This window comes from Mya arenaria, chromosome 6 (genome assembly GCF_026914265.1).
Source record: "Mya arenaria isolate MELC-2E11 chromosome 6, ASM2691426v1".
Lineage (NCBI taxonomy): Eukaryota > Metazoa > Mollusca > Bivalvia > Myida > Myidae > Mya > Mya arenaria.
In genome coordinates this window covers 828,681-844,684 of record NC_069127.1, presented here as the reverse complement: position 1 = coordinate 844,684, position 16,004 = coordinate 828,681, and the positions used below count along the sequence as shown (strand labels likewise).

General features: G+C 37.4%; 1 protein-coding gene across 9 annotated transcripts in view; it reads right to left on the bottom strand.

The window, feature by feature from the left end:
- The window catches only part of LOC128236670 (syntaxin-binding protein 5-like), an 80,550-nt gene that overhangs the window by 50,410 nt on the left and 14,136 nt on the right, over window positions 1–16,004 (bottom strand). For all 9 annotated transcript variants that reach the window (XM_052951683.1, XM_052951685.1, XM_052951687.1 and 6 more), the window contains exons 3-6: window positions 14,490–14,571; window positions 13,198–13,298; window positions 10,435–10,569; window positions 9,443–9,506 (exon numbers count right to left, since the gene is read on the bottom strand). In XM_052951683.1, the coding sequence (XP_052807643.1) occupies window positions 9,443–9,506; window positions 10,435–10,569; window positions 13,198–13,298; window positions 14,490–14,571 (382 nt within the window). The remainder of the gene's footprint in view (window positions 1–9,442; window positions 9,507–10,434; window positions 10,570–13,197; window positions 13,299–14,489; window positions 14,572–16,004) is intronic.

The window sequence follows — 16,004 nt, the reverse complement described above, 5'->3', positions numbered from 1 at the left end:
AAATTGGCCTTGGGGAAATACTTGCTTTCACATATTGGGCCATTGAAAGAAAAACACATCTTGCAAGTTAAACAAGCAAGACCAAAGAAATGCATAAAACGTTGTATCAAAAAGTAGCCTATTTCATGAGACAATCTATCAGCCAAGTCAAACACATGTCATCAAATGAAAAGTCCATTTTTCTGTTCTGAAGATCTTATAAAGGAAAGACCGTGTTTGCACATTTCAAATTGATGAAATAAATCTCATTAGGGGTCTCTCTCGGCCTCGTCATGTAAACAGTGACCAATCAATTCTATCCTCTTGTCTCGTCAGATGATAGGCTAAAAAGGCCAAAAGTCAACATTAAAACAACAATACCCACTTAACAAGGACAAAGCTGCCGTCACACAGGGGAAAGCCGTGTTACTGAGGTACTGAAGAATATAATAAGATTTTTTGAATGGTTTTGTTTCAGCCATTATGCTCACTCTGCTGTTTTGAGTTTGTTTCTTCTTTTAATATTTTAATTGTTTGTCTATGGGTTTTTTCCACATAAGCCTTGTTGTTTTAAGGTCAACTATGAGGTGTACAATATGGATTGAGCTCCAACAAACCTCAAAACAAAAGTGATAAATAGATATGTAACACTACATTTAATAAAAAGTTTCCTTTCAGAACAGCTGAATATGCATGATATTTTGTACATTTAAGCTGAACTCTCACAGATTGACCATTTTGACAACTTTTTATATTCCTGGTCTGGAATGAGCCAAATTTTGCGTAAATGTCTAAAAACCGGCAGCTGATAAAGATCAGATAGCAGTTTCTAATATTCACTCTTGAAAATTTATGTTTAATTTTACTTAAGCATTAAGAAAAATGAAATTTTCTGCAATTGAGATCTGTTCTATGGTGGGTTATCTTATATGGCTTAATTGAAGGCATTGAAACCAAAATCAGCTGATTCGGAGACAAAAAATGAGAAAAAGTTGTCAAAATAGGGCAATCTGTGAGAGTGCAGCTTTAAAGCAAAAATGATTAATTTACAAAATTATAGTTAAACAACAGTTTGCTTTTGAAGGAAATATGTTCAATATTTACTGCCACATTTAAATGTCTACTGCTGTTGAAAGAACATTTATGATACACTTCATAATTGCATGTACACTGTACGAAATATTGAATGTTGATGTATGTTGTAATGGCCATTTGGAATGGCTCTAGCCCCAATTGGTCCCTCTTTTCAGGGGCAAATAAAACGGGTCCTCCAGGCCTCAAAAAAGAAAGACAACTTATTTATAGTTCAACTGTCTTATAAATGTGCTACAGTGAATTTGTTTTCAAAAATAAGGCTTTAGACTTTGGGCCACAAATCCCCTGATAAGGAACATGTTTGTTCAAAATGACAAACACACTGTGCAAGCCTATAGCCTCCTTACTGTTGTTGTTTAAGATCTAAACTATAAACAACATTATAGAGATTTCCATGCTATAATCAATCTCCCCACATCTAAATCAATATCAGCAGCTCCAGCCACACAATCAGTGTCAACTGAAAGCCTTCACAAACAGAGATGGCACCAGCTCAATATTATTTTTGCCCAAATTTTAACATTTCAATCAATAGTCGCTGCACTGGGATACTCATACTGGCGATAATCTGTAAAACTTGTGATAACATCTCTTACTGTATTTTTTTTCTAAAAGAGAGATTCACTCTTCTTTTTTACAGTCGAAACATCAAGGATGCACATAGTCTCATTATTGGTATAGGAAACAGACATATCCATTCTAAATAAAACTGTCAACCCTTTCAGGAGTTTAACCTGACACTGTAGTTTTTGGAAAGTTCACAGTTGAGAAGGGGCAATAACTCCATCAATAATTGTCAGTTTGTAACAAAATTCAAACTTGACTTAATTGTATAGTAATAAACATGTGTACCAAAAATTATTTTAACTTGTTAACTCTTTTATGGGTTATTGTTCATACAAAAGTAACAGATCGACTGACCGACTAACTGATGGATAAGCTCACTCCTAAAATCACCCACAAACAGTGTTTTGAAGGGGTATAATAAAATAATATTTATTTAGAATCTAACCCTACATCAGAGCTTTGATATTTGATATGTAACTTAAATCAGAGCATTTATGAAGTTTAACAAAAGAATATACTAAATCCAAGTGCATGACATTGTGTGTTGAACTCTGTTTGTGTGGATAAAGATATGAATGAAAATCATCATGTCTAACCATTCACCACATAAAACATGATTATCATGTAACATGTCAATATTCCTTTTAAGCTTTTAAGTGATTGTTGATAAATAATAAAATGATATTGACAAAAACAAGGGCACCACAAGCAAACACTTATCTGTTGTATCAAGGGGCATAAAATACCAATCTGAGCCAGAGTTAGGGGCATAAATTACCAATCTGAGCCAGAGTTAGGGGCATAAATTACCAATCTGAGCCAGAGTTAGGGGCATAAAATACCAATCTGAGCCAGAGTTAGGGGCATAAATTACCAATCTGAGCCAGAGTTAGGGGCATAAATTACCAATCTGAGTCAGAGTTTGGGGCATAAATTACCAATCTGAGCCAGAGAACGGGGCATATTTTACCAATTTTAGCCAGAGTTAGGGGCATTAATTACCAATCTGAGCCAGAGTAAGGGGCATAAATTACCAATCTGAGCCAGAGTTAGGGGCATAAATTACCAATCTGAGCCAGAGTTGGGGGCATTATTTACCAATCTGAGCCAGAGTTAGGGGCATGAATACCAATCTGAGACAGAGTTATGGGCATAAATTACCAAGCTGAACCAGAGTAAGGGGCATAAATTACCAATCTGAGCCAGAGTTAGGAGCATAAATTTCCAATCTGAGCCCGAGTTAGGGGCATTAATTACCAATTTTAGCCAGAGTTGGGGCATTAATTACCATTTTTAGTCAGAGTTAGGGGCATAAATTACCAATTTTAGCCAGAGATAGGTGCATTAATTTTCAATTTTAGCCAGAGTTAGGGGCATGAATTACCAATCTGAGTCAAAGTTTGGGGCATAAAATAACAAATTTAGCCAGATTTATGGGCATAAATTACCCTTTTTTATAGGGGCATTAGTTTTAGACAAATTTTAGCCAAAGTTATCGAAAAAGGTGTAAACTGATAGTAAACATCTTTACCAAGTTCCATGTTAATGGCTTTAATGGCCAACATTTAAGTTTTGGCATTCTGATGAAAACAAAAATGCCAACGTCACCATGAGCAGTGGACGTAATTAGCGCAAGGTGGCAAGCCCTCCACTGGAAAAATGCTTTCTCAGCTTTTTGGATTTTATATTGCATTGGCTTGTTAAACAAGAGGCCCAAAAGGGCCTATGCTCTACTGGCATGGCTTTTGTGGTCATATCAATCCAGAGCATGTATGTATGGGTAAAAGGCAACAGACATATACTTTATGTTTTGTGTTTGGGTTACCTGAAAACGTAGCACATTCAACATCTGAGCCCAGAAAGTATTGTAAGCAGATTAGTTGCATGAACTATTTTAATATGTGCCAAGTAAAAGTCACCTGACAAAAAAAAATGCTTTCAAAACTGTACTCATAGTAAAAATTTCTGTAGTTTTAAAAGTTAAAAAAAGTTGGTCAAAAGGTCAAAGTCAAGGGCATCCTAGGACAACATTGATCAATTTGAACAAACATTCACAATCAATTGTGCTGAGACGGATGCACGAACACACAAAAAGATTTTCAAACCTTTCCAGATTTATGTTTACCAAACCTGTGAACCCTGGGTGTGGCCAGTAATGACACCAGGTGCATAACTTAAACATTCACAACCAATTTTGTTAAGATGAATGCGCAAACTACAGAACTTAAAGCTAAAAAATGGCCTTTGGGCTTTCAACAAGAACAAGGCAGAGTAATTCACAAAATCAACTGCAGAAGCAAAAAGCAAATTGTCTCTCAAAATCCTAGACTTGCAAATTATCTCCCTTAACTCTAGACTTGAATTTACATGTACATGTAAACTTGGCTAAAAATTAGGGATGCAAACGAATGGCAAAATTGATATTCGAATATTCGGTAATTCTTTCGATCGAATATTCGAATATTCGAATACCAAAATGATCCTTTAAGAATTGTAGAAAACTAGTATTCAATAACGTAATAGCTAGGGCCCTGTTACCCTTCTTTGTCGTATTCGGTACACGCGACGGACACTTATTGTTCCACAAATTAGCCTCTGAATTTCCCCATTTTCAGAATATATCCCAAGAAAAAGCCATAATTATATTTTAAACAAAAAAATAAACTATGTCAATTCCTCTGCGTTCACTTTTGTAAACAATGCAAAATAAGATCGGGAGTTTCGTTTTTTCCCGGCTAAATGACGATATGCGCCAACGTGGTATACTTGCAGCCTCGTTCTGGGATTGATGTTTACGAAATATTTTTATAGAAAACGACACCAACCATGGCCGCACGTCGATTTTGACTAATATATTGTTCAACAATACAGGACATATATCCTTAAACGTTAAACCATACAATTATTTTTCAACGCAAGAGCGTTGTAACGAAACATGGAAAACAGTTTAAAGCAAATAACTATCACATGTCTTTCGACGATTTGCGCATATCGCCAAGCTTGATTCGCAGGGAAAGACAACACATTGGTATAAAGGCCGATCTTAAATGTTCCCAAAATAATTGGAATGTGTTTGATGTCACTTGTCTAACAGCCAGTAAATGCAAAATTACGGGGACTGTTTATAGTTCCCGACGATATATCCGATATGGCGTGTGTATAGTGTCATATGTTTACACCTCTGGCAATACGGGTCCATCGTTGTAAAAACAAGACAGACGAAGATGACAGTTGTAGGCAAAAAGTTTATTAATTTATTATTTCAACAAAAACATCAAATATTCGAATACTGATTTTGGCATTCGAATACCAAACGTTCGATCGAATATTCGAATATTCGAATATTCGTTTGCATCCCTACTAAAAATAGAATTCGCTCATGCAGACCTGGCTAAAAATGGTTTTCGAAAGGAACCTAGCTCTAATGGATATCTAGATACTGTACAAGTTTCATCGAGATACAATCAAAACTGAAGACTGTATCATGTTCACAAGCAATTGTTTACAGACGCACGAACGCACGACCGCACGGATGCACATACTACGTACACATTACCATCGCATAAGCTCTTCTGGCCTTTGGCCAGTAGAGCTAAAAATGATATGCCAAGCAATAGCGCTAGTTTAAGAATCTGGAATTGTTCATAGAAAAGTTTAACTTCTAAGACCGCATGACACTACCACACTTTCTCAACAGATGAAATCGCCAACAATATCCAATGCAATGTCTCAGGGAACAGATATAACAATTCTTCTCAGATTGCGGTGTAAGATGCCAAGTAAAATATTAGAAATTCAAATGCAGATCATTAACTAACACTTTACCACTTCCTATAGCTGTAATGTTGCACTTGTCTTAATAATTTATTGCTAAATATCTGAAATTATTGACCAAGATGAGAGAAAACTTAAGAAGACAATGGGAATCAATACTGCAAAATGCAATATCTTAAACTATTAAACAAGCAAATTCCGTACAAATACTGAAGGTCTTACACTTGTCTATGATTGATTATAAGGAATTCTTGAAAAGGAACAACAATGTTATGTGAAACGCACTAAACAAATAATCATCAGAATTGTTCAGTTAAATGTATAAATGAAAAGCATACATTCACGTGTGGGTAATTGAACAGTACAACAAGACACATTAATGCCAACATTCTTCCTTAGCTACCCTTACACAGACACACTGGGGACAGTCATACAAATATATGGGAAGACCACTGTTGACTATGGACAAAGAAAAACACAATATTTCCTTTCCATCAACGATTCCTTGAGAACTTTGTTTTTAAACACAACTGGATCTCAGATGAATGAAGAAAAGAAAACCTGGTAACCCAAACTATGTTTGTGTAAAGATAGAGGATGGATAAAACGATTTCCAACAAATACTGTCTGCAAACTCTAGCTCTGTTTTCCATTTTTAGGCTGTATGAGAAAGTCACAACATGAAGATCTTGTCAGGAACAATAATTAGACATAAGACTTTAAAACCACATAGTATAAGACAATAAAACAACATTGGTGTAATTTTTCAAGCTAAACATCTTATTCAACTGCTTGCACATTTCAAATACTCAAATTGAAACTCTTCAGTATCTAAAGTTACAATTATCACTAAAATTAACAGTTCCTGGTTATGGCCTTTACAATAATTTCACCAAGTAAGGTCTGTGTTTTCTTGAATATAATTATTATTTGAAATGACCCAACTGGAATGGAAACTGGACAGTTCACAGACAGTGTGGTGAACAAACTGCCCACTTTCAGACAATAACAATTAGCACTCCTAAAAACTGCTGTGTCATTAACCTGGCAATAGCCTTAAAAAGCAAAGAATTTGAACAAGTAAATATTTTTTTGTCACCTTACAAATGTTGACAATTTTCACAACTTTATTTACGAAAAATGCCTCAAAGGACCCCCACACAGTTAATGTACCCAGCAGCATTAGTAGATGTGAACATACAAACAGTTGTTATCACTTAACACAGTAAGTATTGGCAAAAGCTTTCTACCAGGGCTTCTAAAAACCGGCAATTTGCAGGTCTGGACCGATTTTGACCAAGCCAGACCGATTTTAGTTTCAAAAAGTGTAAAAAAAATCGGTCCGAAATTTCCTAAAAAAAATTGTAATTTCGGTCCAAAACGACTAAGTCAGTAAAAGATGTAGAAATTGTAATACACAAACATTCATGGGTCATTCACACATTCAAAACTACATCCAACAGGTCATAAAAATGTCTTGGTTACCATGAGACCGATGCGACCAGCTGCTTTTTCCGCTACGCTGATCACTCTATAGCCTATCTTTTAATTAGCAGACGCTTGCAATCGGTCCAATCACGTGTTTTGGTATAAGCAGAAGACACAATTAAACTATGTGTTAATTATCTGCTTGCAGCTTTCCTGATTAAGTGTTAAAATCGGTCCATATTTTCACATGGCAATGTGCTATGTCGTCGTCGATCATTACATGATATCCGTTTGTTGATTACAAAACGGTTAAATTTAAATTGTTATAAAGAACCATTGCTGGTTAAAAACGGCTTTAAAGATAAATGCATGTCATTGTTAATCCGTGAAAGCATTAAAATACCGAATTAATTAACGTAATAATATATAGGATATCAACAGCGATACGCTTGATTAACTACATTGTCTGACAGCTGAGTCCGCCGCTTACGTCATATTTATTCGCAGTAATGAAAAAATCGATGTCGATATCACACTTTAAGCTTGTTGCCCTCGATTAAAAATCTAGATATATACTATTATTCAAGATTATCAGTTGATTGTTGACCCACTAAAGAAGCATTAAGCAAATAAATCATGTTTCACTTTTTGTCGTCTGACCGCTCTCCGACAGCCAGTTAATTACGATCGCAGTCTTTCTTGTTAGAAACGCCGCAGAACTTGATGAGAATCTCATTTGAATTAAACTTGTATCAATGACTAACCGAATCAGCTATGCTGGCTCTAGAGCTCTCTTATGAATTGCCACATCGCAAAAAATATTGACAGAAAAGACGTTGCGAAAATGTATGACATTTCTATAAAATCGGACTATTGAACAGGTCTTTCTTTTTTTGAGGGGGGGGGGGGGGATTTTTTTTTTTTGGGGGGGGGGGGGGGGGGGGGGGGGGGGGGGGGGGGGGGGGGGGTTTGGGGGGGGGGGTGGGGGGGGGGGGGGGGGGGGGGGGGGGGGGGGGGGGGTTGGGGGGGGGGGGGGGGGGGGGGGGGGGGGGGGGGGGGGGGGGGGGGGGTGGTTGCCGATTGAGGTTCCAAAAGTTTTAGAAGCCCTGCTTACTACTGTTATGAATTTACAGAATAAGCTCTCTAATTCAAGTCTCTACTATAAATGCAAATATAGTTTTCCATCCGTGTAATCCCAATCTCCAATGTAACCCATCTCACCCATGTAAGCGACCTACCCTCCCTGTTTTACAACCCTCGCCAGTTTAACTACCCTCACCCATGTGACCTCCATGTAATCCCTCTTGTAACTCCTCTCCCTATGAAACAACCATCCCCTTGTAACCACCCTCACCCATGTGACCCCATGTAATACCCCTGCGTAACTCCACTCCCCATGTAACCACCCTCACCAGTGTAACCACCCTCACCCATGTGACCCCCCATGTAATACCCCTGCGTAACTCCCCTCCCCGTGTAACCACCCTCACCAGTGTAACCACTCTCACTCATGTTACCCCCATGTAATACCCCTGCGTAACTCCCCTCCCCGTGTAACCACCCTCACCAGTGTAACCACCCTCACCCATGTGACCCCCATGTAGTACCCCTTTGTAACTCCCCTCCCCATGTAACCACCCTCACCAGTGTAACCACTCTCACTCATGTTACCCCCATGTAATACCCCTGCGTAACTCCCCTCCCCGTGTAACCACCCTCACCAGTGTAACCACCCTCACCCATGTGACCCCCATGTAGTACCCCTTTGTAACTCCCCTCCCCATGTAACCACCCTCACCAATGTATCCACTCTCACTCATGTGACCCCCATGTAATACCCCTGCGTAACTCTCCTCCCCATGTAACCACCCTCACCAGTGTAACCACCCTCACCCATGTGACCCCTATGTTATCGCCCTGCGTAACTCCCCTCACCATGTAACCACCCTCACCAGTGTAACCACCCTCACCCACGTGACCCCCATGTAATACCCCTGTGTAACTCCCCTCCCCATGTAACCACCCTCACCAGTGTAACCACCCTCACCCATGTGACCCCCATGTAATACCCCTGTGTAACTCCCCTCCCCGTGTAACCACCCTCCCCATGTGACCCCCATGTAATACCCCTTTGTAACTACCCTCCCCATGTAACCACCCTCACCAGTGTAACCACCCTCACCCATGTGACTCCATGTAATACCCCTTTGTAACTCCCCTCCCCATGTAACCACCCTCACCAGCGTAACCACCCTCACCCATGTGACCCCCATGTAATACCCCTGTGTATCTCCCCTCCCCGTGTAACCACCCTCACCCATGTGACCCCTATGTAATCCCAATCCCTCGTGTGTAACTCCCTTCCCCATGTAACAACCCTCACCAGTGTAACCACACATCATAGATGCTTCAAATTGATAACAAATTCATTTCCTCAACTTTGATTTTAATTTTGATACTGGCTTAACTTCAATTCACAGTAATAAACATTAAAATGGTACAATTATGACAATAAGAAATGTCAAACTTACACCACCAGATTTATTGAAACAAGCCCTAGAATATAAGCAAAAAAAAACCCCTCTCATTGGTCACCTACCTTGCTAGGGTCCAGAGGGCAATCACTTAAATGTAACACCGGGCCTGGATGGGTTTTTCTTGACCTGTAAATAACAAAACATCGAGACTCATTAACATGTATATCTTCTCCGCTGCATGGATATCCTAGGGTCTTTCCAATTTCTGATGATTATAAACATTAACATCCAGACATCAACCAGAGTGCAGTAGAAATATTGGAACATAAAACTTTCATTTCGGATTAATACTCGCCTTATGCATCGAATTCACAACAGTATGGATGATTTTTCCGTCTACTTTTTGTAATGCATGCACAAAGGTTGCATTCAGTCAGTATTTAACATGTTTTCAGGGTGAATTTTGCTTAGCTCTCAAACCTCTCTGTTGTTTCATAATTTTCATTTTCAGAGTTGAGTGCAGATTTTGTCTGATTATGTAAGAATATCAGCAGGAACTATATTAGAAGATTTCCTTGTAGCTTTGTCTTTCACATTTCTGACAGTGTAAAATGTATAAGATTTGGTCAGTTATTTAAAGAAATAAGTAAGGACTGAATGGTCATGTTTTTGGTCAAGCTATGTGACAATGACCTGTGCTCTGAACAGTAAATCTTGATTAATGATATCAAATTCCTTTTAAAGAAAAAGTGCTGATAAAATTGGTTTTACACAGTTGTGATAAAATTGGTTTTACAAGTGTCAAATTACATATTTTACAATATTAATTACACATCTTTTGTGGCAGGCACTATATCAAAGAAACAATGTGAAACAATTCAAAAGTCCTTGAATATGTAGTGGCTGACTGAGCTAGTAAAATGCTTTCTTAGGTTGCTCCAATTCTGGATCTTATATAGCAGAGTTGGTAAATAGCAAATGATTGAAAGCACTAGCTGAAGTATTCAGGCTTGTTTATCCAAGTCTAAATTCAGTGACTGAATATGGGCGCAGACTTACTGGCTTAGGCATCCTGTGGGCTATACGGGCTTTATTGCACAGAGTGGAGACTTACAGGCTTATGGCTTTGTTCCACATGATGACATATCCAGAGAGACTAAAAGACTCGATATTGACGACATGTACATTGCCCTTGTCCGTCCCCACGTACAGCCACTTGCTTTGGAATGACAGGTGACAGCATGTTATCCTGGAAACAAAGCGTAATCATACAAAAATTGTGCATGGACTCTACCTTGTTTGGACTGTTATAGAAATATTATATTGCTGAGGAAACTAATTGAAATGCTTAAAAGTCTGCATCCTATCACCATAGCTCACAAATTTTGTGCTCAGGCAAGCTGAAAATGGTTGGCAATATCTTGACAACAGAAAAATAGAGCAACTAAAAATTCTCAAATTAAAGGTACAGTCAAACCTGTGTAAGTGGCCAGGTGGGAGATTTCTGCCATATAAGCTTTGTTTAAACAGTTTTCAATTTAATTGTCAAAGTGCTTGGATTTCTATTTTCACGAATGAACATTTACTATGCATTGTGTATGATATATTTTTTTAAATTTTGGTTATGGTGACAGAAATATAAATCCAACAAGACAGCTTGCGATAAACCTGATTAGATAATTGCAAAAACAAAAACATTTTACCAAAAATCAGATCATATCACTTGCTTCACACCAGTATCTTATCTAAAGCGCATGTATAAATCCTGTGTAAACCTAATCCCCTCTTCTAATAATAGTACATAGACTCAGCACGTTTATTCATCGTCTAAAACTTTGGATTTATATTTCTGTCACCATAACCAAAATTTAAAAAAATATATCATACACAATGCATAGTAAATGTTCATTCGTGAAAATAGAAATCCAAGCACTTTGACAATTAAATTGAAAAGAATACAATGCGCAACTCATTTCTTCGCTTCAAGGGACGATGCAAACTGTAAATCTAGAATAACCAATACTGTAAATGACTGGGTATTAGACGCCCTTTTTCCCCTCATATTTCGATGCAAAAAAAAATGCCTGCGTATAATACCCAATAACAATTTTTTTAACTTTTTTTCTAATGTTGATTTCAAGCCTAAAGTTTGTTTAGATTTATGTAGAAAGGGATGTTACTCGCGTCATATCAATCGAGTATATATGAGTTAAAACGGCAGTTGAAGATCGGGATACGGTATATCGTAAGACGTTTAAAATTTAAACAAAAATATTTTTCGATTAAAGTTATTCAATATTATTTTGTATAATAAATTGAATTGAACAATAATTAAACTTGCATATATAAAAAAGCAAAGTTGGGCACTGTCAAAATATTTTTTGTCAGTTGTACAAGAAGGTGTGAAAAACTCGATTGCTTTTGACCTGTTTATCAATGGTCATTAACTATTTATTACGCCTGTAAGTGTAAATCCTTCATCAAGTTAATTAAAACACCATTTTATACATGCATTGAATTGAATAAACACATTCTATCGTCTTTAGATCAAAGACTCACACTGTGTGACGTCACATAACTTACAGTTATACCCACGAGGATCTCGTGGAGAGCATGGACATTGCTATGCAGGTTTATGTAAAACTGTACGATTATTGCTTCTTACTGTCTATAAGTATGGTACAAGTTTGAAAGTTTATTGGCAGATCGTTTTACAAACATGTCATGTTTATGTTTTCTTAATCCCTTGATTGCCCTTGTTGTTTCTTTAATCCTCCAATAAATATATCACACTTCCTTTTCAATAGGCAATAAATCGTTTAGGATGGGGTAGTAACTAATTAACTTGTCACAGTGGTGTATATGGTTAAATAATCTAGCCAGGCATTGTAAAGATAAAAATCAATAATCTTCCTCTGTGAAACTTGGTAACTGTGAAAGTTAAGTTATGATTGATGTCCTTTGGGTGTCCGAAAATTAGGTACGCAAAATAAATTATTTTGGAAAATAATTATGGACCCAGTGTCCGAACTCTTAGGTGAATTACGGTACTTTATTCTTTTCTGTAGGTGTTGACATTTTGAGATCAAACCTGTACAATATAAGGTTTTTGCATAACTTAACTTTTCATTCTCAACAGTTTATCATTGTATGGTTTTAAAGATAACCGTCGCCATTTTCACGAAAAAAAATTTTTTTGTCACTGTCAACAAACATGGTGGCCGAAAATGCCAGACGATTTGACATATTTTCTATTCCTCTTTTAACCAAAAACATAGATTAAAAGTTTTTTCTTGGACTTTTCACAGATTTTTTTCCCTGCGTCTAATACCCCCTATCATCTTATACCCAGTCATTTACGGTAATCAAATTGTTGGCATTTGATCATTAACTTCGTAATTAATAATATTTGTTCAAGTATCTATTCAATAATTGTGTAATTTGGATCAAAACATTCCTGAAAGTGTTATAAACATAATTCCTCAATGAGTAAACATGTGGGGCAATCGCGTGGTGTAATTTGTATTTTGGTCGCAAGACAGATCTGAGGCCATCATATTTTCCGTATGATTCCATATATTTATCAGTGCGTTGGAAAACATGCCATCTAATTGTTTATCGAAGCGTGACTATTTATTGGTGGACGTGACAGTGACAAGGGATTAGTGCCGGTCAATTAGTGCCAAAATGGCTTCATGGGATCAAAGATTTGCGACCGCATCCGCTTTAGACAGTTGGCCGCTTAATGCGTGTACTTCATATAGCAAAAATATACAGGATTAATTTGGAGTGGCCGGGTAATATAGGTGACCTTATAAAGCGGCCATTCGACCAGGTTTGATTGTATCTATGGAAAATGAGTACTATGCAAGCTTACCTTTCTCTTTGGAATTTTAAGGAATGTACAATTTCTGGCCGCTTCTGTCGATAGTTCCAAAGATGTATGTTGTCATCCGAACAGAATGTGACCAGTGCTCCCTGAAATTACAAGTCAATAAAAACAATGGTTTTAAATTTATTCATTTCATATATATTTTAGAATCCAATCTAGCAATATTATATTAATTCAGTCATATTAATCACGCTTTGTGGTGCATCAGTCAGGTTGTTTAAAAGAGTGAGTGGAAACTAACTTGTCTGCCTTATTGACAACAAACTCAACTGATTACTCGCATGCACCCAGACTGGAAATCAAACCTGGAACATCTTGGAATATATGGTGCTAACCACTGCACTATTCAGACAAACAAAGCAAGGGATCACCCTCTAATTTCCATGTATATACAAATTACTTGCATAAATGTGTCTGTGTTTTGTGTAAAGTGCACGTCAATGTTGTACAAGGGCTGTTTTTAAGTATCACAGCAAACATTTATTTAAATAATTGTTTAAAACAACTCTTGATATTATTTTTGATGAACTTGAATTTTCTCTTCTTATTCACCTTTTCCTGAACCCCATCAATTAAGTGGGTGTTTTGTATCTACTGGGGGTAACAACAGCTGCTGATACGTTTACTCAATGACATCTTGCCATTAATCTCGTCCCATGTCAATAAGCATGTGTTAGACATCAATACTACTATTATATTACTTGTCTGATGAACAATCTTCATGTGTTCTAGCTAAAATGTATTTATGTATTAAGATAGCCATTTAAAATAAGCGATGAAAGTTTCTTTTGAAATGGAAATTTGTTAATTGGAACTGAGCAGGTTCCATGTTCAGACTGGTGTGTGCCCCTGATCCTCATTGCAGTTATAGAGGTCGTTACATAGCTGCAGCCAAGACTTTCTCTTGTAAAACATAAAGATTAAGTAAATGATTAAAGGACTTCCCAAGCTTCAGATGTAGTTTAACACTGTTGCAGTGTAGGGTGGTTAAGGGTGAGGTGGTTTAGGGTGTGTGGTGGTTGTGGTTGAGGGTGGGGTGGTTGAGGGTTCATGATGGTTGTGTTTGAGGGTTGGGTGGTTAAGGTGGGGTGGTTGTGGTTGAGGGTTGGGTGGTTGAGTGTGTGGGGTGGTTGTGGTTGAGGGTAGGGTGGTTGCGGGTGCATGATGGTTGTGGTTGAGGGTTTGGTGGTTGAGGGTGTGGGGTGGTTGTGGTTTAGGGTAGGGTGGTTGAGGGTGCATTATGGTTGTGGTTGAGGGTAGGTGTGGCTAAAACATACCTCATTCACAAGGAATAGAATCTGGAGGACAGAGACATCAGCGCCATGGTGACAGTGGAGGTCCACACCTGGCTGTCCAAATCTGTCGCAATGTCAAGGAATCAAATCATGCTGATATCTATAGTAACACAGCTGTAATTTTGTTAATGCCAATCATAGCAGTTTAAGTTACCTAGGGCTTAATTGAGTATGTAAAAATTGAGTCAAAATTTTCAGATAATATTAAGTAAGTTACGTAATCTACAAAAAAATCCCAAAATGGCCGTAATAGAGCATTTGATGTCAAGGAAGTTCATCCATCCTCTGTACATCACGTATCATTTCCTGTATATATTACATATCCAGTTACTTAACCTTTATGTACAAATTACTATTAAACTCAAGTACTAACCGACATGCATGATTTCAAAATGCCCAGAAGTCATGAGTTACAGCTATATAAACCAACACATAAACCTTCTATCATCTTATGATCTAATAAAAACTGGTCCTATAAAATTTCAAATGTCATTATTTGACTAATATGACACACATTGGTCTGAACCAACAAATTTAACAACAAATAATTGAACTTTTCAACTGTAGGACTTCAAAAATGTTGGTCATGTTTGTATTATATATGTATATTCTTTTGCTTCTATATTGGCTGGAGGCCTTTCGCACAATTAACTTTGAACTGTATTTATCATAATTTAATTATGACAGGAGACATTAATTAATTTATTAGTACAATATATACTGAACATTATATATGATCAAAATTTGATAATAATTATATATTGACTTTGATGGGGATTGCACCAAATACCATGTGTTTACAAAGAGTTTTCTTGAAGAGCATTTGAGCCTCTGAAACAGCCAACCCCCTACACCAAAAGGGGATAGCCCATAGAGTTTAACACAGTATAGCGCAAAATAGTCCAAGGCCTAAATGGAATTTCTAGAGACCCAGAAGATATTTTCCTAGCCTTGGGACGTGATAATGAAGCTGCTGCAATTCACGCAGACTCAACAACGCAACAGCACAACAATTCATCACAGCTGTCCCATGTATTCTTATCCCAGCCATGGGGAGCCTCTGATTCATGCAACCAAACATATGACCAAATACACACAAATTGCTGTGATTTGCTGGCAAAGTTCCGCTACTTCCTGTTGTTATATCCTCTATATTACAACAGGACTTCCAATCATTGTGTCTCGGAAAGAAATTTGTCACACAAACGGAAGTGTAAAGCCAGCATGCCACCAACCAAGGAGAGAGATTCACTTCCTACCTCTAGATGGAAGAAAATGAGACCATTTTAATGTTATTCTGCGTTATTATTCTGCTAACTCTATCTTACATGTAGTTAAAGTATTTTTTTGAATCCAATTGTTTGAGAATCAATATCAGAGCAAATTATAGCACAAATGCCTTTACAGTAAATATATCATGTTGAAAAAGCATCAACCCACGTACAATTTCATGGAAATCAGTCTTCCCGAAATTGTAAAAATTCTGCCTGTCCACCG